Source organism: Microchirus variegatus (genome assembly GCF_963457635.1).
Source record: "Microchirus variegatus genome assembly, chromosome: 12".
Lineage (NCBI taxonomy): Eukaryota > Metazoa > Chordata > Actinopteri > Pleuronectiformes > Soleidae > Microchirus > Microchirus variegatus.
This window is the reverse complement of record NC_139813.1, coordinates 5,301,656-5,323,303: the sequence shown is the minus strand read 5'-3', so window position 1 is coordinate 5,323,303 and position 21,648 is coordinate 5,301,656. Positions and strand designations below refer to the sequence as shown.

At 39.3% G+C, this 21,648-nt stretch overlaps 1 protein-coding gene across 1 annotated transcript; it reads right to left on the bottom strand.

Annotated features, from left to right (window-relative positions):
* Positions 1–581: 581 nt before the first annotated feature.
* On the bottom strand, positions 582–20,023 carry map3k7 (mitogen-activated protein kinase kinase kinase 7). Its single transcript, XM_083899152.1, has 17 exons — positions 19,842–20,023; positions 19,184–19,303; positions 18,960–19,070; positions 17,625–17,690; positions 17,450–17,495; positions 15,767–15,905; positions 14,154–14,282; positions 12,739–12,863; positions 12,187–12,317; positions 11,052–11,133; positions 10,233–10,366; positions 9,970–10,114; positions 6,766–6,833; positions 4,932–5,022; positions 3,165–3,226; positions 2,904–3,019; positions 582–2,507 (listed from the first exon to the last, which is right to left on the bottom strand). The coding sequence occupies exons 2-17, from the start codon at positions 19,274–19,276 to the stop codon at positions 2,327–2,329; spliced, it is 1,719 nt and encodes a 572-aa protein (XP_083755278.1). The 5' UTR covers positions 19,277–19,303; positions 19,842–20,023; the 3' UTR covers positions 582–2,326.
* Positions 20,024–21,648: the final 1,625 nt, after the last annotated feature.

The following is a 21,648-nucleotide window of genomic DNA, read 5'->3' as shown; positions in this document are numbered from 1 at the left end:
TGTATTCTGAGACACACACTGACATTTATAAATCCTTTACTTTGTTTGACATAGTCAGTGGCACAATCCATCAAAAAGTGATTGTCTGCCAGAAAATCATTTGTGTTTGCTAGAGTGCAAACTTTATTTTATTTTTATTTTAAATAAAAAAAAAAAAATAATAAAAAAATATATATTTTTTTTTAATTTTAAGGAGCCCTAAGAGTAAGTTATTGTTTCTACTTCTATTTACCTTTAAGGTAAGAGACTAAGTTGAAATAGAAAAAGGTCTTTATAACAATCGATGACACAAATGATTGAATGAATGTGTGCAGATCATGTAACTTGCAACATTTACGTGTAGTAAAACAGGGGTGAAAACATTCTGAACTAATAACAGACTAAAAAATGAAGTTTAGAAAAAACCTCAATATAGTGCAATAATTATAATTGCAAAACCCATTATTTCTTTATTTAAAAAACAAACAAACTGAAAAACCCTCTGTGTATAATTTTGATTACAGCAGTTTCCACAGTACCAACCAAAGACATACCATTGTTATTAACACAGAAATCATGTGGTTTTGCACACTATGACAATTTAATCTGTAGAAAAGCAGCTGAACACATCATATCATATAAAAGCCCCATGATACAGCTTTTATAGGCTAAATGCACTGCAGTGGATCTGAATCTGCTTCGGTGAGACAATCGCTTGCCATATCAGCACTTTTACAAACTTTCATGCTAATTAACTTCAATATCATGTTTATTTTACATGATTTTATTATATTTATTGTTATTAAGTGTTCTCTGGAGTAGAATGAGGGAGTTCATCAGAGAGATGAAGAGGTGGGGATACTGCAGGTCTGGAATAAAGTCTGCTCCAACTGTTTCTGTTTTAATTAGATTCATCATTAAAAAAAAAAAGAAAAAAAAAAACACATTCACACATGAAAACCTAAATCTTTTCACCATTCAGTTTATTTCATAATGCCTCGCCCACTGTTGTATATACTGCACCTCATTTCTCAATGATTTAAGAAAAGCGTGCATGTGATGAGGAAAATGCTGATTCTTTCCTCCAGCACAGTTTTGAACTGTCCCGTCTTCAACTTTTAAAAACACAATTGTCTAATAATAAAAATGAGAAACAAAATTTGTATGTGGCCAAACGAGAAATGGCGACTGTGCAAAAATACTGGAGACACAACATACATGTATTATATCAAATGCTTCTTTTGTCACTGGTTTGCATGTGAAGCTGGTGGGAAATGTTTACATTGTCATCTTACAGAGATACATTCCTGTTGCATTCAATGTCCGTCTATTTTTTTTTTCCTTCAGCTTTCATCCCCCACTATGTTACAATAAAACAAGCACTTAAAATGCAGGCAACTCTGAAGGCAACATGTGAACTAAAAACAAAACTAGATTCTGTATAGAGAGAAGCATAGGCCCGTCTCTTCTCACGTGCAGGGGGAAGGGAAGCCCCTGACCAGATAAAATATGTCCTATCACAGCTACCGTACAAAGTGAACTACTGAATAGAAAAGACAACAACATTGACACGCAAAAAAAACAATACTGGAGTCAAAATCAAAAGGTATTCCACAGCTCTCTGTATTCACGTCCTGTTCTTTTGTTTACGTTGTGTTCAGGTTCATACGGACGTCAGACGACTCCTTTTACTGCGATGTCTGACATCAAGTGCATCTCCTCTCTGATCATACAGCACCACCTGCAGGAGGAGGTTAACCTGTGGATGGGCTCATGCTCATGATTAGAATAGGGAGGAGGGTTATAGATAAATAGGTTAATGTAAAGGAAGGGGAGTGAGTATGTGTGTGTGTTTTTTTGCATATCACACTTTTTTCTTGCTGAAGAGCCACTTTTTGTCTTGGTTTTCACATTCTAGAGGACAGTGTGGCTGCACTGACCAGGAGGAGGCAGCACTCACAGGCCCTGAGAGAAAAAAAAAACACTACCAAAACCAGCGCTTGTCACTCCACTGTCCGTCGCACACACTGGTGGGACAAACACTTACAGGTGGGTCCTGAAGCAGGAAGTGAGGGAAGAGGAGGAGGGTGAGGAGGACGGGGGTGCAGTGATTGTTTTTGATCTGTGGTCACAGAGTTCACACTGACAGTTGTGCAAATGCATGTACAGGAGGACGTCAACATGCAGGACACAGTAGAATACAGGTCTCTTCACAAAGCCGGACTGGAAAAAAGTGTGTGTGTGTGTGTGTAGTGTTATAGTGCAGGGGTGAGCAGGTAGAGGAGGAGGGAGGGGGGGGGGGGTGGTTTTGGGACAGTAGTGGCTCATGTCATGTCTGTGGGCGTCATCACGACGTGCCCTGCCTCTTCTGTTGCTGGACTCTGATCAGCTCCAGCTGTTTTTTGCACTTCTGGTAGTATGTGGACAGACTCTTGTTCTCCTCCAGCAGCTTTTTGTGCTCCTGCACCAGACGGGATGTGTTCTGCTGGTCCTTCTCATCTTGGTCCAGTTCAGCAATCAGCTCCTTCCTGCACACCACGTACACATTTTAACCCATTAATGTTTGTATTCATTTTCAATTGTATTATTACTGCTGCTGAAAACACACGGGGTGTGTGACTTCTGTGTGTTTGTGTTCATGGAGTTAGCAGTTGCTTCCTCCTGGATGTAACAATAACTTTTTTTTTTGCCATAACCATAACCATAAATACAGTCAATTACTTTTACTGTTTTGGGCCGGGCTCGGACAGTGATGTGCTCGGTTAGGTTCAGACAGAAAAATGTGGCCTGAGACGCAGTGTAATGAATATGGGGTAAACACTGCAACTGCAGGTTTACCAAGTCTTGTGACACAAATACCGACAGATATAATAATAATAATAATAATAATAATAAAAAAGCAGCCTTTGTGCAGCTGTTCTTACTTTCTCTGGATCAACAGGGCGATCTCTGTTTGCACCTTCAGATATTCTTGGGCCATCTTGCAGTGCTGCTCAAACACAGCCATGGACTCTTTGGAGTTGGGACAGGGAGCGAGGGGCTGCAGATGATGACACTGATGATTAACACTGTACTTATACTCACAATCAGCATAATCTTTTCAGCGTCAACCCCCTCATAATTCAGCTGTTACTAGTTATTTACAGAGGAAAGAAGTCGCATGTGACACCATAAAGATGATGTACCTGCAGCTGGTGATCCAGGGTCAGATATGCCATGGGAATGGAATTGTCTGAGCCGTTGGTGTCTGAGAAAAGTGTGGAGAGGGAGGGAGGGAGAGAGAGAGAGAGGGCTGAGTTTTGTTTTCTATGACAGCACAAGAACAGTGTTGGTTGAGCATCACAGGTTTGAGACTTGACACTTGAGCAAGTCATTCATCAACACTATATAAGCTTTGTTTAAATGGTGACTATCATGAGTGTTCCATAGTTGTGTTGTCATACTTTTATTATGATAAGAATACATGGAAGTCAGAGGTGACAGTAAATAAAATGTATGCCGGTTCTACTGCTTTCACATCATATCTGTTTAGTAGTCAGAAGAGCTCCAGGGTCACTGTAGTTCATTTTGGCTGATGTGAAAGTTGTCAACAGTGACCCAAACAGTGTCAAATAATGAAACTAAGTATTAAAGACAGGTGTAAATACTCACCAAATGTAAGTATACTGTTTTGGGAAGATTACACTTACATGTTATATGATACAGTTTATATTTAGTCTCATGTTAAATCTTACATATAATGGCAGCAAATGGCCAAGTAGAAGGGAAATTGGCTGGAGTGCTGCCTTGTTCAAATCTCAAGTAAGGGCTAAACATTGTCAACTAATTTACAGTAAAGACTAATGCAGACTGCTGCTGCTGCCACTGCATAATTTGCAATAATTGACAATGAGCTCTCTCCCCTCTGCTGCTGCTCTCTGTGTGTGAATAAGGGTGAACCTGTGGCAGCAGTGCAGCAATAACAGGACTTGGGCATTGAGGTGTGTAAAATCTAGCGAAATGTATTGATGAAGTTGCAGCTGAAAATGAAAATCCTTCCAATCATGTCGCCTTCAGGTCCCATAAAACTCAAAAGATGTTTAGTTTGTCCATTGTGGGCGACTAACATGATGGTCAAAATGGCCGCCTTTACAATACTCACTTGGCTCCTTATATAAATATTAAAGGCTCAATCTGGGGTAATGAAAAACAACAATCCATAACCTCAGGTGATTGGACAGTTATTACAGTTATATATATTATAATTTTAGCTTCGAGTTCTGCCAAATGAACATCACTCATGTTTTGAGTTGCATAATTCCAGTGTGGACACAAATCTATTGAGGATATTTTATTCTTTCTCTTCAGTCTGTGCTCTCTTTTTGCCACAATTTGCTGGTTTGCCAGTCTAAGTCTCAACAACAGAAACAATTTATGCTGTAAAATCGCTGGTTATGATCTCAAACTTCAGTACTTGCATAAAATGAGGGCCCTCTGCAACCTCTACATGCTGAGGTTTAGTCTCCCCAAAACGAGCACTAAAAGATTCAGACCATCCTTTATACTTTATGATAATGGCCTTTTAAACACATAACAATATTCCTATTGTAATTTATTACAACAGTAATCATGTCAGTTTATGTCTGTTGTATCTTTAGCCGTGAAGGAAATTTCCCTTCAGGGACACTGAAGTTTCACGTTACTTTACATAAAAAATATGGATTATGTTTATAGATGTAAAACTTTAATACAGTGATGTTTTATGCTTGAATAGCAGGGCTTAATAAAATACCAGCACATATATGTTCCTTTAGACATAAGAGACGGCACAGCTGGAATGTTTTACTTTCTCCAGCTACAGCTGTGTGCTTACACATCACATCACTTACATATATACTTTTCTCTAGTAGATGCAACTTTTTCCCCATGCACTATAGAGTGTGTGATTATGTTGTGGGATGTGTCATGAGCACCTGTGGGGTCCTCAGGGGAGAAGTAACCTCTGTTGCTTGTCTTATCAGGTGGCATCATCCTCACACTAGGGCTGGAGGAACGGCTGCTCCCCTGCAACATCAACAACACCACGCACAAGCAAACTCTGTCAGATCATCGAGGAGCTGACCACAGCTTCAAAGCCTTTAAAAAATGCTTATTGTGCACATTTGCGATATCAGTCATCACAACTGCATAAGATGAAGTTACAAAACACAAATTGATTATCAATACTGAAAATAATTGTTATTTGAAAATATGAGCAATCTAAGATTCAAGAGAAACAATGTGCACACAGCAAGACATACCATCCAAATGACACAAAGATTAATCCAGTGGTACCAACATGTAGAGGTAGTGTAATTAATCAGTTGGGTTTATTATTTGGGCTATTTGACATTTATTTATTATATTAATAATCTAGATTTACTAATCAGCCACTTGTTATAAATTACACATTGGTTTTCTCAGAAACTTGATAAGTGTTGCTAAGTCACTCTGTATTTTTTTATGACCCGTTTCATGTATTTAATATTTAACTTAGAGACCATTAGTGTTCAAGGACTGGTTTGAAGTTTAGCAATTTGTATTGTTTTATTATCAGATGGAGAAAAAAATAATATGAAAAAATTATTTACATTAATTATCATCCATCAGATGCCCTGATCTCTAAAACTTGATCATAGATAACCCCATGTAGTTTGACCTCTACCTACTGTACAACAGACACATCAGTGTCTCTCGAGATGCCATTATTGGAATCAGAATGGTAACATAACAAACTAAAGGACAGAAAAAATATCCATGATCAATGGCGTTGTCACTTCTGTGGGAATCGGTGTGTGTATGTGTGTGTGGAGAGGAAGCACTGAGCTGTTCCTCCAACTGATGTCTTCATTTTCCTGCCTCTGACATATCAATCACACGCTTCCCTGAGGATTCCTTTCTCTAGACAGAGAACGCATCCAACATCAAACGTCCAACAGATTTAAAAGACAGCATTCATCAAACATCGGCAAATCTTCACAGGAGGTGAGGAACACAACAGTGAGCAACGCTGCACTCATTCTTCCTCCTCCATGTGACATGCACAGATCTCTTGTATTCTCACTGAGAGACATTAAATATAAACCAGTGTGGTGTTGATTAATTCATATAGAGGGGTGTTCTTACAGCTAAAGTAAGAATACTACTCAACACAATAGACAACAGTTGTGTCATTGTTTCCTGGTATTTTAATGCAGAAATGTTATTATTATCAGGGTATTTACTAAACTGGGGAACAGGGGTGCTGCACCCTCTTGCTTTTCTCGCACTGAGACTGGCTGCCCTAAACTTTTCATCGCTAGATGCTCCGCTCCAGTGTTCCCCTCTTACTTTTTTTTTCCAAAGAAAACCCCCTGATTATTGCCAAATCGATATTTTGGTTCTTGTCAGCTTTGGGCTTGAACAAAAGGAGCATCAAACGAGTAGCTCACAGGGTGGAGGAAGGAGGCAGCTCAAGCCTTTTGCTGGATACAGGGTAGTTCAGAGTAGGGGATGATGCAATTTAGGCGGGAGAGTGTCACGGTTAAGAGTAGAAACAGAATGCCCGCCCCAACAGGTGTCTAACACAAGTCACAGCTAATCCACATTTGCCAGTGTCACTGTCAGTTAATATCAACTGTAACCACTTAAACAAAGACATTACAAATTAAATGATATGCCTAAACGTTTAAAAAATAAGTTAGACAATTACCGTCCTTGTACCAGAATTTGCTCTTCTCATCAGAAAAACAGTGCTGTTTACATTTCTAGTGCCTGTCTGTGTCTTACCTGACTGGACTCTGTGCTGATGCCTGGCAGATCTTGCACGGAGCGACGTCTCTGTGTCTCACATGTGGCTGTGGACAGGATGGACAGGACAGCAGAGAGAATGGGATCAAAAGATGGTTTTGCAGTTAGTAGCAGTGGGTGGGAAATCAATTCTGGTGTTTGCTTGTGGGTAAAAGAGGATCCAGACCGACAGCTGCACTGATTTAACCATTTACATTCTGGCCTGTCGACATGGGCTGTGGCATGATTGGAACGCGCCCAAGGTGCTTGGAGCCCCCTGATGCACGCCAAACATACACATCAATCACTGACGTGAAACTTTATATACAGAAATAGCTGAGCCTGCTAAGGCGATGGTTTTGCACTGGCTGGCTGATTTGGGTTACAGGAGAGTGGTGAGGCGAGGACAAGGTCCCTTGGACTTCCACGTCATCACTCGCTCATCTGCTGAGTGTGAAACCAACATTCCTGAGCTTTCACCAGTAGTCAAAACACACTACCTTAAGTAACATAAACTTTTTACTACAGTTGTTATTGTCTCACACACAAAGATGACAATATACATGTGGCAAAAAGCTTGTCAATCAACGAAAAAGCTCAGTTAATGAATGTTCCGATAAATAACAAAATTCCTATTTTTATATGGTCGTATAACTGTGTAGAAATGTGAATTGTTTTTTAGTTCAAATGAAACAGCTCTTTAATGGTACTGCTGACTGAAATGTGAAGTACTTAAATTAATACAATTATATAAACATATCAGTGCTGTTGAGAGAATAGCTACTATGATCAAAATATTTGCTTTTTAAAAGCTAGCATGGCTCTTTTTTGGCTAAGCCATTTTGAGTTTGTTGGCGCAGGATTTCAGTCTACATGATTGTTCATCTGAAGACAAAAAATAATTAAAAATTTTCCCCTTGTATTTTCCAATCTTTGCATGACCCAGAACTGATAACTGACTACACACTTACTCACACAACTGAAACAGATACATGGGCTAATCTGGTCTAGGCTGACTAAATGCTCCATGTACGACACAAACACTTCTTGGCTCTTGACTGTCTAGACCTGCTATTATTGTTGTCATATATTGAGTGCAATGCTCAGTCAGCAACCAATACTTCTTCACCATTAATCCAAACTGAATCTCTACATTAACATTGCAATATGTGAAGGTTTAAACAACTTATTTTGCTACTAAATGTGGGGCCAATTATTCTTCAGCCATTGCTTAGCAGGGGGGTAATGACAGATGTATTCATCTATAGTTATCATAGATACCACATTGCCTGTGGCCTAGACCTTGTTTAGTTGCTGAAAATAATTTAGATATTAACATATCACAGTATATGGAAACTATTGCATTGAACGTGATAGACTTAAATAAAAAGAGAAAACACAATTGACTTGAATTTCAGCAAGCTTATATCATAAATGTGTCACTGATGAATAATTTGACTGAACATTTTTTTTTTTTGCAGCACACCAATTGATCAATAAAATGTGGTTTGTATGCTTTTTTTGGATTGGATTTCAGCAGGCATAATCATTTCCAGTTAACAATTATTTCAAAAGAAAAACGCATCTTTGTCCGAGTTCCTTTTCATTGTCGTGTTTTACTATGACTTCACACCACTGATACCTACCCAGCTGTGGACTTTGTACTGTGATCCTGATCAAAGGCCACCAGAGATTTGAGCGCAGGGGAAAAGAAGGCCCAGTGTCCAGGTGTGCACATGCAATTATTGAGGTGCCCTACTTTTAATAACATGCACCAGCTGACTCCTTCAGCCACTGGATTAAATTAGCCTCTCATTCAATGTGTCTGACAAAAATAGAGGCCTTTTCTGTCATTCAGAGCTGTCCCCAGTCCTTTCATCCATATCTCTGCTTGTAATAATAGCTCTGACCTTCAATCTTAGAGAGATTAATCAAAATGACTTTTTCAAAGTTAATGGATGTAAAGAGAGCAAGGGGGGTGGGGTGTGCCATGCTTTCTCACTGTCCTCTATGCATGAAAAGACAAGGACGAGCTCGAATGCAGAGAGGCGGTGCGCTGTGTTTCACTCCTGCTGCCCAAGATCTGCTGCACCCAAGCCAGGGAGATGACAGGGCCATGAGTTAAGATGCTTATCTCATGCGTTACACACCTGATGCGATGAAATGTGGATCGACTGTATCAGCTTTTTTTGCTTTTAATGTCATTTTTGATGATAAGAGAATCAGCCTCGGATGATTAAATAGTTAGGACTAAAAATATAACGTATTAAAGGTGGTAACAGATGAGATAAATCCAATTTGAACTCACGTTCTGTCTCTGCCAACTAAAATCACAAAACAGCAAAGACATACAAGGCAATTCTGATGTGTGTAACTCCAAGACTATACTGACATAAAAATGAAGCGTGAATAAGAATTCTGTAAGGGTTTCAAAATGGAGTGACACACAGGAGCACAGCAACCCACAGGCTGAGCCAAGCCAGCTGCACCCAGTCACCAGGAAGCCCAATGGTCCAAGTGGTACCTGTTATGACGATCTTGGGGACATCCAGAATGGTGCCGAAAGATGCGGTTTTACGGTGGCCTCGTTTATACTGTGGGGGTGCTGCGGAAAAACATACACACATATACAGCTGCGTACACAACAAGCATGCAGACTGAGACAGGCTGGGGGAGGCCCACAGCTAGAGTGGAAATGTAGGCCACACACATGCAGAGCATACAGGATATGTGCAAGGGCAGCATGCACCTCGTCCATTCCAGACACTGGAGCAGCCGACAGCCACTGCACTACATTTCTCATCACAGACATCATTAAGGTTAAATAAACACAGACATGAACTATGTGTTGTGCTCAAACTAATTTAAATCGAGACTTAACGAGGGAACTCCTTAGGTTTTGCTTCACTCGCTTTCCCTCAGAGTCTTTGAACGAGGGGAGACGATTGACAGCTGAGTCTGACAAGATGAAATGCACTTGTATGAGAAATCAATGACACTTGGCAGAGAATCTGAGTTGATAGTTGGGGCAGAAACTTCACATTGACTCAGAAAGGCTTCATTCCAAGAAGACTCTCCTCATCAGTGACACCACAAACCTTCCTTGCACAACTCTGCTTATTAAATATAAATGTGTACACTTATAAGTTTCATTGCTTCCCTCATGTTGAAGTTTGGACTTTATGTAGTTATGTGTGGCATTACCTGTAGGTGCTAAGGGCATCTTAGGCTCCAGCTCTGAGAGGTCAGCACTCATTCTTTTGCTGTCAGATGCCAGGCACTGAGTCCGAGCAGGCAGACTCTCAACGCTGCCCCCCCTGGACAGAGGCAGAGTCCGCAGCGGGTCTCCCTAAAAGAACAGGAGACAATTTGTCACTGCAGTTTCACTGCAGAAACTTGTTTTGCATCATGTGTCATTTATATTTCAAACCCTTGGTTCTCATAAAAAATGTAAAGGATAGATATACCTTTGGCTTGAAATGAGGTGCAAACTGAGGAGTAATCTTGATAGTGTCGTTGCTGCTCCCTTGAGAATCACTGTGCTCCATGTTTGCATCACTTCTGTTGCTTGTGCTGGTGCCAGTGTAGTCGACGCATGAACCTGTTTTCCCCCGGCAAACAGGACAGGAGACAAGTGTCATACTTTATCAAATGTGGTGCCTTCCTTCCAATAGTGAATGAACACATAAGATACCAGACCTGTAGAGCTTAACAGAAATACACTGATCGGTGCCAGTCCTGTGCCTTCACAGAATTTAGTAATCTTGAGTACTGGTGCTAACAAAAAAACCTCCTTCACTAATTTCAGAACTTTGGTGCCATAATGGGATGTTTAAAACTTATTTCAGAGCATAAAAATATCAGTTTGACCTAGTTCCTTGTTTCGGGTATCTAAAGACTCTCTGAAGGCTCTTGCTGCTTTTGAAAAAGTTGACAAGAAACAGATGTGCCCAGAATATTGGACCAAAATCTTCGCATGTGCCGGCATTGCTCTCACTTGTGCGTTAGAAGAGCAACTCCATTTAAAATATGCATTTGTGCCAGCAGAGGACACTATATGTGTGAAGTGAAAAGGTTAATTGCCGTGAGACAACTCACAAAGTCAAATCCTCTTAACAACTCTATCAACCTGTTGGCTTTGAATGGACAACATTAATAAGCACCAATCAAAGAACTGTCCCTGGAGCGCTGGCCACAATTTTGGGCCCAGTCAGATCAGGTAAACAATGAATTTTAATCGGTTACATTTCCTACATTGGCACCACATTTTAAGACAACACTTGTACCTGTACTCGTTGCAGAGTTGCTCTGCCCATCATCTGAATACTGGTATGGATATTGCAGGGGCTCATTATATCCTGGGAAATACTGCAAAAACAAGTCAGAAGAGAAGAATAAGTCATTGAGCTAACGGTGTACAAAAACAGTGTGGTTATGGTCAATTCTGAATAAAATGGAAGATAATTTGAAAAAGTTTTCAGAATAATGTAAACTAAACACCACTGTTCATCCACTTCTTTATTGCTGCTATGAAAGCTGGTAATGCTCATAAATCTCTCCCCTAAACCCACAATACATAAATATAGCTGTTTCCATCACGGTATGGTTCAGTTTGGTACAGTACCGTATAGTTTGGAATGGTCAAGCCCTGGGTCAAGCTTGCGTTTCGACTGAGAACTGTACCTTAACTTGAAGGGCAGAGTGTTTTCTGAGCTCTTTTTTTCGCCTCAGTTTGTGGCTGTTTGTCTCAGTAAGAGGGACATTTTCCATGAGAATAGACTCCAGGCATTTGCCTCAACTTCCATGGAACATTTACAATCGCAATGGAGTGACATTTTTCTGCCCAATCAGCTGACTGTCATAGGTAGAGATGGTCTGGTTTATATTAATGAGGTCATGTGACCTTAAGTGTCTTTACAAAACTGAATCTAGATGTATTAAAAGAGACAAGAGAGAGAAATATTTGGAGGAAAAAGGCCAGACGGCTTGCCCCTCTCACAGCATTTAACTTTGCTTGCAGTGTTCCAATAAATTTAACACTTTTGCAGCATTGTAGGCTGCTACAGAGACACACATGACAAACAATAAATGTATTCTATTTGTATTCCTGTAAAATTTCAGTGTAATGGAAATCAGAGCCAAACATGTCACACAAGTTACCTCTATTAACAATGCTCACCTCATCTCAGCAGAATTTAGTCATAACAGCTTTCTTCACTACCCACAGCCATGCTGTATATAGTATATATCACAGAGAGAGTTGTGCTCAAAGTACTTTCTGTAGAATATATGTAGCTTCAAATTCTAACCTTTTCCATCGCAGAACATAGCTGTTATTTGCAGGTCAGAGTTATTGATTCACTCTCCCCAGTGTAATAGAAACCTTATAAAGATGGTAAGCAGCGAGTGGAGACACATTACCGTCATTAGATGGGACATCATCTTTACTATCTCCTCCATGGACGGCCGCTGTGATGGGTCTTTGGACCAACAGCGAGTCATCAGACTCTCAATGGGCTTTGGCAGATTTTTGATTAAAGGAGGTCTTGTCCCTGAATGTAAAATGGAAATAAATTAACATATTGCTATCACTCTCGCACTCGCACACACACACACCCCACCACACACCAACACACACCCCCACACACACACACACACGGGACAAGAGAACAAATAACATTTGGCATCACAGAAGGGAAGCACTGCTACAATTAGTAATGACTCAGGCAGGAAGATTCAGGGGTGAAAATTAACAAACCTGTCTCCAGGTATTATTAGCGTCACACTCCTTCAACGATCTTATTAGAATAAACTGCAGGGAGCAGTGCCCGGCCTTTTCTGCCAGGCTCTTTATTTTCACTGTCTCCCTGCAGACGCGGGTGGGTTTGGCAGCCTCAGGATGCACAGTGACTGGACAGCTGAATATGATGGCCTTTGCATCCCAACCATCACCCAAAACAGTCAGTGACTCACCATTGTGCACAGCCCACATGATGCGAAAAGCCGGTCCTCCGATTTCATCAAAGGGCTTCCTGCGAGTGATCACCTCCCAAAGAATGATCCCCCAGCTGAAAACATCACACTTCTCGCTGTAATTGCTGCCTGCAAGTACAAGAGGAACCCACAGCAACACTTAAATCCCATCCAAACAGAGAAAACAGTTTAACATTACTGCTTAAGTTAATTCTCTGTGGCACATTAAGAATGAGAGGGAGGATTTATCTCAGCTCAGCTTTCAGAGGGAACCAGGAGGAAAATAACGAAGCTTTTTTTTTTTCTTTTTTTTAACCAAGGAACAACTCCTTTGTTGCTTAATTACTGGCACCATTATTGAAGCGATAAACTGCACATCACACACCTATTTTAAGTTTCTGTGTGGAGGCATTAAGATAGCAATTCAAACTGATGCAAATTAGTTGTTTTAGAGTTCACACAGAGGGCAAAAATGAGCCTTTGTTTGCACAGGAGTCTCCAAAAACAAGATAATAGCCCTGGATAATTAATCATTGCTCTTGACCCTGTCTCTAAGAACATGTCTCATCATGTAGAAATGCGCTCTTGCTCAATGAGGAAAAAAAAAACGACTACACTGACTCCCGTGGGAAATAAGGCTACCAGCATTACTCCATTTATCTTCCAACAATTCTCAGAAGAATATACCATCATCAGTAATGCAGGAGAGTAAGGCCCTTGATGATGAATCAATAAATAATGCTTCCATGCTGGGACAGTAAGGTGAAAAGTGACAAAAGCACAGACGGGTGCAAACAAATGAGTGGTTTGCATTAATTCTGAGGTTTTGTTTTGGAAATTAACCAGCAGTTGCAGGGCTAAACAAATTTAGTAGATCACCTGTCATAAAAATGATAAAACATCAATATTTTAGAAATGTTTCAAATTATTAATATATTTGGCAAATAACGTGAATTCACCTTTTTATAACCAAATTTAAGCAAGCTCAAGTCAGAAATTAATCAAGCATAACATTCAACCACTTTAAATAATTTTGCTGTTTAAGAATGCAACTAACTATACTTTGACATCTTAATCAAGAAACAATAATGTGCTTTACTTTTTTCAGGTTTTTTTTGTAAAACATTACATTTGAAAATTCATGGATAACAATAACAAATAATTATATTTTAGCATTAAAAATACAATTTCGGTTAAAGAGCTTCTACATAGTGGTGTATTATCCATTACAGAAACATAACAATTGATTTTGATAATTATCAGCGCTGTTAATTTAAGGCAGCTGTGGCATTATCCTTACATTGGGTGGTGTTCCAATTGTTAAGCACAGTATACATATATGTTTCAGCAAGAAAAAGAAGAAAACAAATGCAAGGGCAGGTAATTCAAATAAATACTTGGAATGTTTCTCATACTTGCCTTCAAACACCTCAGGAGCCATCCATGCCGCACTTCCTTTGTTGTTGGTCATGTGGGTCTGGATGTCGCAAGCTGTTCCAAAGTCACATATCTTCAGTACGGTGCCGCCTGCCACTAGAAGCAGACTGAAACAGACAAAGCAAGGAATAAACATCAAAAGATGATTACAACTAGAAAAGCACTTTAATTGTATCAGCTACAGATATCCCAATCTTTTAAAGTGTAGAAAACAACAAATGTGTCTAATAAGTGTCATTTATTAACCAAATAATCAATTATTCATCGATTCCTTTATCAACTATTTTGATGTTTCGATTTTTATAATGAAAACAAGTATTTTAATGTGAATATTTACAGATTTTTTTCCCTCCATATAACAAAGAAGTCATACAAAAATGAATAATTTTGGTTGTGGACATTAGAGAACATCATAATTTTTGGAGGTTTTGGAAACACTGATCAACATTTTTTTTTTAACATTTTCAAGCATTTTCTGGCCCTAGCAACTCATCGATTAATCGAGAAATTAATCAACAGACTAATCAATCATGAAAATAATAGTTATGCAAGAGACAATTTGATGTCCACTTTGAGCAGCCAGAACTATCAAACTAACTAGAAAACCACATTTGAATTACATTTGGGAAAAACAAAAAGGATAAAATTTGGATATATCTGTGTTGTCAGTGTTTGTGTCGTGCTTTGCTGGATGATGTTGCACAGCACTGTGAGAGAAGCCAAGCCACATTAACTTGTCTGAGTTTTTTTAAGGCTTCAGCCTTGAGCATCGAGTACTTTCATGGATGTTCTGATCACATCTCACATTGTTTATAAACATTTAATATAGAGAAATAATAGCTCAATAAAAGAAAATGTACATTAAAGCTCCCATAGAGTGGTCCTATCGCACATATATGTGAGTTATGGAGGTCTACTTACATACATTAACTTGTTTTTATGGTCAAAAACCTCCTAGTTGCTGTAAATGAGCCGATAGAAATCTCTCGTTACTGAAGCTCTCGTCAGTCGCGCTGTTTCAAACTGAAATCTCACCCCCAGAAAACAGACTGTGTTGTGATTGGCCAGCCAGCATAGAGCCTTCTCAACCATATTGTGATTGGCCAATACCTGGAAGTTACGTAAATTAGCACACCAGCTCTCAGAAGCGCAGCTCCACCTCTGGAAAGGTGGATGCACTGCTACTCATTATCAAAACATTGTTTTAACAATATTTAAAAATAGCTTTGTCACGACTTTGTCAAAGGGATTGCGGCAGGTTAGGGTCTGTCTAACCCAGACACAGAGTCAGAAGGATTTGCTGTTTAGGAGAAATACTGTTTACGTAACCAGAACAGGTTTTTTCAGAGAACACAGCGTTCTCAGCAGTGGCTGAACTGTTTGTTTCGAAACCACAGGGCTTCATAAACTAGGTAATGACGCAGATGCACACCAAAGAAAACAGCGTTAACTGGTACTTCCATTCGATGGGAGCTTTAAAACATCGCATCAGATCTGACCAACAACATGAAATAAATCAAGTCAAGAGGAATAAAGCACTTTGTTGGCACAGTGAACCCTCAGACAGAGTGTAAGATGAGGAGGAGCATACTTGGGTGGCTTGAGGTCCCTGTGAATGAGAGCCTTTGGTTTCATGCCATGGAGATAGGCCACACCGAGGGAACACTGTAAACACCAGCTCATGGCATGGGAGGCAGTGTAATAGGGGAGGGGTTCAGCACCATGCAGCACTGTGGACAAGAGAGCACAGTTAAAGCAACTGCACACAGATAAAAAACAACCAGAAGAATTGAGCAGAAAGGAAGCCCTTTCTAGGGCCATACGCACAGAAACATAACACACAGGGTTGGCTCAGAATAATGCTACTTTAGCAATACCCATTGTCGGTGCTGAGACTGGGAAGGACAGACATTTGTGAAGCACAGCAGAGACTTCCTAACAACATATCAATCTGAATCTGAAAAAGCTGAGATGCCCCTAATTGTATATATAAACAGTAAGAGCCACAGAAAATTATCAATAAATTTTTCTCACCACTTGTTTTAGAAGTTTGGAACATAATATAAATCGGTTATGATCAAACTGTCAAAAACAAAAATAACTAAAAAGAGTTGATGGGGCAACAACATCTCTATATTTCAGAGAGCAGACTGTAATGCGTAGTATGTATGGCATGCGAAAGATAAAACAGTCTGTTAACTATGGTTGTTTAACAAAGAGTTACATTCTCAAATCCTACGGGTGATTAGGATTTTTTACATCATTCAGTATACATCATGATATAAATCATATCAATATTTCTGTAAGGGTGGGGGCGATCTGCTCTACAAATAATCTGTCATTATTTTTAAGCTATATGTCCCTATATACAAGTTTGGGATACAAAGCTGCACACAGGTTGTTTTTCTCTAGGGCTCATGAAAATAATAATAAAAGTTATAAAATATCTACCGTTTATGATCTGTATTACCTTTCGTTTCAGAGAATATCTGGTTAATTCTTTGGCTTTTTAATGTTAAATGAAGGATATTTACTCGAGTTACAAACAATAGAATTTTCAAATATAACACAAATAAATAGGCTTAAAACTAAAGAACTTGACTTTTATATAATTGTATGGATTCCATATATTATAATGAATGTATCATTATTTCATTGATTCTATTTTGTGCATTTCACCAATTTATTCAACACAATATAATACGATCATATATATGATACATATCAATGCAACAGCCTTTAAAACTAGGAAAAGTCATCACCGATACCTTATCACGATATGACAATATCCAAAATCTAATGTCATAATATAGATATATTTCTAGTATTACAAACAGAGAAACCAATTTTTCTTTAATAAAAAAAACATTGCCATCCTGTAAGTTGAGAAGATGCAGAGGTGACTCACTATCTATGACTAACTGCATTTTATTTTTGCTGACTGACACTACACAGGGGAGCAGTGCAGCAGTTTTTAAACTTTCTTGAAGGAAAAGGGGTGACAGCACAAACTCAGGAATGAAATTAATTTCTGTTGTCACCTGCAATACCCTAAGCTTGAGTGTCAAAGCATTACAGCTTTACTGTCACTGTGCAAAATGTTTTGATAAAATGAACTGGACCAGTGACTAAACATGCACACAGTGGGAGGGTCGAGTGAAATGGCTGCTCGTCATGTCTATGCAAGACCGTGTTCATTTCAAAACGAGCACTGAGAAACAAAATACAAAACTATTAACGATTAAGTAACTATTTCCAGCACATGGAGACTCACCATTGTACAATGACCCGCCTTCAGCATATTCCATCACTAGGCAGACCTGAGTGTGAAAGAACATTAAGTGAAACTTAATCAGACAAACCAATATGACCACACAATAATGAGAACATAACATATTATAATAATAATAATAATAATAATAGCAATAATATAATTCCAGTGAATTTACCGGATTTTTGCAGGAACCATACAACTTCACAATGTTGGGGTGATTGACGCGTGAAAGCTGTCGAAGCTGAAGAAAGAAATAGGACAATGTTACAAATAAAACCATCTGATCAAAAAAACAACAAAAAACACCCATCACACATCTAAGGTTGGATGATGGAGGGAGGGAGGGAGAATGAGAGAGCAAGAGAGAGACTTGATTCTCCGACGTGGAAGAACTGTTGACCTGGTAGCACCGGTTACGACATAATGTTGATGTGAAGTTGTGATGGGCTGTATGACCTGAGTATTGTGTTTTATTTTGAAAGGGGGTCGGAAATGTTTTACTTTGAGTCGGTGTCGCACTTCCTGTCTGGTGCGATCTGCTCTGTTGAAATTTACGCGGCTCAGCAGCGGCAACGGCAAAAATGGAACTGCTACCTATTGAAAGCGCTTCGGCGCGGCGAGACGCTGCTGAGACGTTCCGCAGCGCGCCCAGTGGAAATGCTCTCATTGGTTAGAATGGAAGCTATTTGCAAGGGTGACCCCGCCGCTGACATGCCGCGGCTATAATGCGTCCAGTGGAAATCGAGGGTTACTCTCGAGTCCAACCTGCAGATCACCTGACCTGTCCCCTCACTCAGAAGCCAAACAGGAGCGAGCACTACCAGAGGATTGTTCAGTGACAGGTGAGCTAACTTTAGGTTTATTAATTATGAGGGGCTGAAAATGGTGGCTATGACATAATTGTTTGATTGGTGGTTTCTTAATTTACCATTACAAATTTAAAAAAAATAATCCCAGTGATGTGTACAGTATGGCACCTTTATGTTTACTGACATTAAATACAAGAAAAAAATTACAGACTGAAGAGCTCAGCCATAAATTATACATTTAGATATGTTTTTCAAAGGTAATTAACACTAACAGAAAGAGATGAGATTAGAGACTTAACTATTTGTTTATTTCTGAGGTTAGTGTGTATGTAGTGCATTATAGTGAGATATTCCTGTCATTTTCATGTACTAATACAGGACTTTAGCTAAACCATAAGACAGCAAAGAGTACAAGAGTAAAAACATGTTTGGCTTGCATCATACTGTACTGAACCAAATACTTCACATGGAACATAATGCAAAATACATTTTTGACATTTAATCATCATGTTGTTATCCTAGATTAGTTGTTTACAGTTTAGAGGATTGGACCCCAGCATATTTCCACTAACTTCCACTGCACAACTGATGGTACTGACATGAAGTCAAACAAGTGAAACGAAGAGCAGCACACAATAATGCAGAGTTTAATGTGTGGCAGTAGCACGAAAAATATTTTTAAGGAAAAGTAAAAACAGTACCTCAACACTAAAGGCTTTCCTCTCTGATTCGCTCTCGATGGTCTTGATTGCAACATCTTTGCCTTTCCATTTGGCTTTGCATACAACCCCAAAAGCTCCTCTTCCCACAACCTGAGAAAAATGACATGACAACAAGACAGGTAGTCATAGGTTAATATGCTTCTACACCTTAGTCTCTCAAAGTTGGACAGCTTGGACAGGCCTCAGGAATACACACAACCTACCTCCTCAACTTCAATATTCTCATAATTGATTTCTTCAAATGGGTATCCAGGAGGCGTTTCAATCATATCTGCGGGTGGCAAGGCTATTGACATTACCAGCTCACGTCAGCTAGTAACTCACTGAAAAGAGAGTAAACACACAGGTAATGTACTGACGTCTAATCAGTTACTTTCTCTACAAAGGTGCGCATAGTTGAAGACACTTCTCTTAATGACAGGACTGTTTGACCAACTTGTTACACTGGGACATTGGTTTGGCAACATAATAAATATGTAAGCTGCGGTAAAAATAGCGACATGTTTAGTTACACACAATGTCCCGACCTGTCAAACGAGGCAGAGCGGCATAATGTTAGCTTTCTGTCAGGTAGTATGATGCGGTCAACCAGCTGGCTAACTGCGTAGCTTAACTATCAGAGCTAACTGTCTCTCCGCTGGATAGAAGCTCAGTGAAAGTCAAACTGTGTGTAATTACGCTTTCAGCATACGGAACGTTAAGTTACAGTACTACAACAGCACAGTTTTATAATATCGTAATACAGTTACGATAATAAAAAGAAGACATCTAAAGCCTAGCATTAGCTAGTCAGCTACTGTTAGCTGACTAGTCGGGTTGCTAACGCTAGCTACGGGACTTGTTAGCTTTTAAAAATCCAACCATTCGCAGTTGACTTGTCACCAGTGCCGGCACTCTCGACATGGGGATATTCTCCGACTATTCATTAACGGAAACCCGAGGAATAGCGTCCATTAATAAAAATGTTCTATCTCTGTCCACTTGATAACGAAACATAACTTTTTCATAACTCGTCTAGCTGGCTTGCTAGGAGTGTATTTTTATTCCTCTCAACAGCAGCTCCATCAGGAAGTGTGTGCTCACTGCAATTCTGTCCCCAGCACACGAAACTGGTGGAGCTCTCATTCCAACTTTTTTTTTTTTTACTCTTGTTGTTTTAAGGCGTTATAACATTAACCTAACTCATTGTTTTCAGGAGTTACAATAGCAAGTAAAATAAAGTATTATTCGGAATATAACACATTTTCTAAATCCTTAGACAAAGTAATCCGAAGACCTTTGATGCATCACTTTAGTTAAAGATTGAAATATGCTCTCACTATTGTTGGATAAAAAATAAATTTGTATTTGTGTAATTTGGTGAACTTTTTCTATTTTTGTTAATTATCATTTTTATTTATATTTTCAAAAGAGGCTAAAAAAGGATTGCTGCATGTCTTCATGGGTCTATTCACAAAGGATGAGCTTCTAAATTGAAATTCTGACATTACTTTGGGTCAAGTACATCTTGTTGTCTTCTTCCTGTTGCAGCCTAGAAGAGCCTTATATGGGCTTCTGAGCGCTGAGGAAGTTCTGCTGACCATTGATGTAATAAGTAAGCCTCAAAGGCAAGACACTCAGTGATCAGGCAGGTAACACTAATATAATGTCAAAATTGCATTTGGAGGAGGGATTTAATATAAACACTGCACTTGATGAATGCTAATTACATGCTACACACTTAGGGAGTAATAAGCAAGTTCCCAATGGAGGCTTTCCAAACCACTAGGCAAGCACAACTCATACTAATGAGCATGGACTAATTTGTTGTGATATTGAACAGAGGGTTGTTAATAGCAGGAGCCATCTCCCTCCCATGAAATAATTATTCTAATCGCTCATTTCAAAGGTGATTAAAATGTTCTCACCTGGCAGTTTTTCCTTGGTCTACCTGCACAGGCATATGGTTTGGGACTAGTGTTTCAACAGGAATTTGCATGTTTGTTTATTCTCTCAGCTGCTTGAAATCTATAAGGAGTCAGACCCGATGAACCATGCTCCTCCTGGACAGGGGACATGGTCTGCCTGAAGCACATCACCATGCAGCAATGTGATGAGAGTGATGAATTTAAGTAATATCCCACAATAACACACATTCACCAGCTGGGAATGGGGTTTAATGTACATTTAAGATGAAACCAAACTCTCACTAGGGTTGAATTATCCATCCAACAGATTCTGCCACTTACAAAAGCGAACAAATGCAAAGAATTCCAGAAACAGGAATAATCATGCACAGTGGGGGCATTCACAGTGATGCACTTACACATGAGGTTTTTCCCCCTGCTTATGAGATTAAGATTCTTTTATTGTCGCTATACGCAAGCATCGTGCAGTGGAATTGGGGCAGAGCATTCAATTCAGCAGACTTGTATCCATACATTCTTGCATACACTCACTCAAGCATTCATTCAACAGTTTAAAAAAATACAATATAACAATGTTGATGTACATATAATGAATGAATGAATGAATGAATGAATCGTTTATTTCGGGCATGACAAGTAATCAACATCTGCATACATCATCATTTATATTCATACACATGACCGAAAGGGACAGCGGGAGAAGCAAAGCTTATCTAGTCCCGCCCCCATTACCCATACAATTTTATTACTTTTTTTTTTTT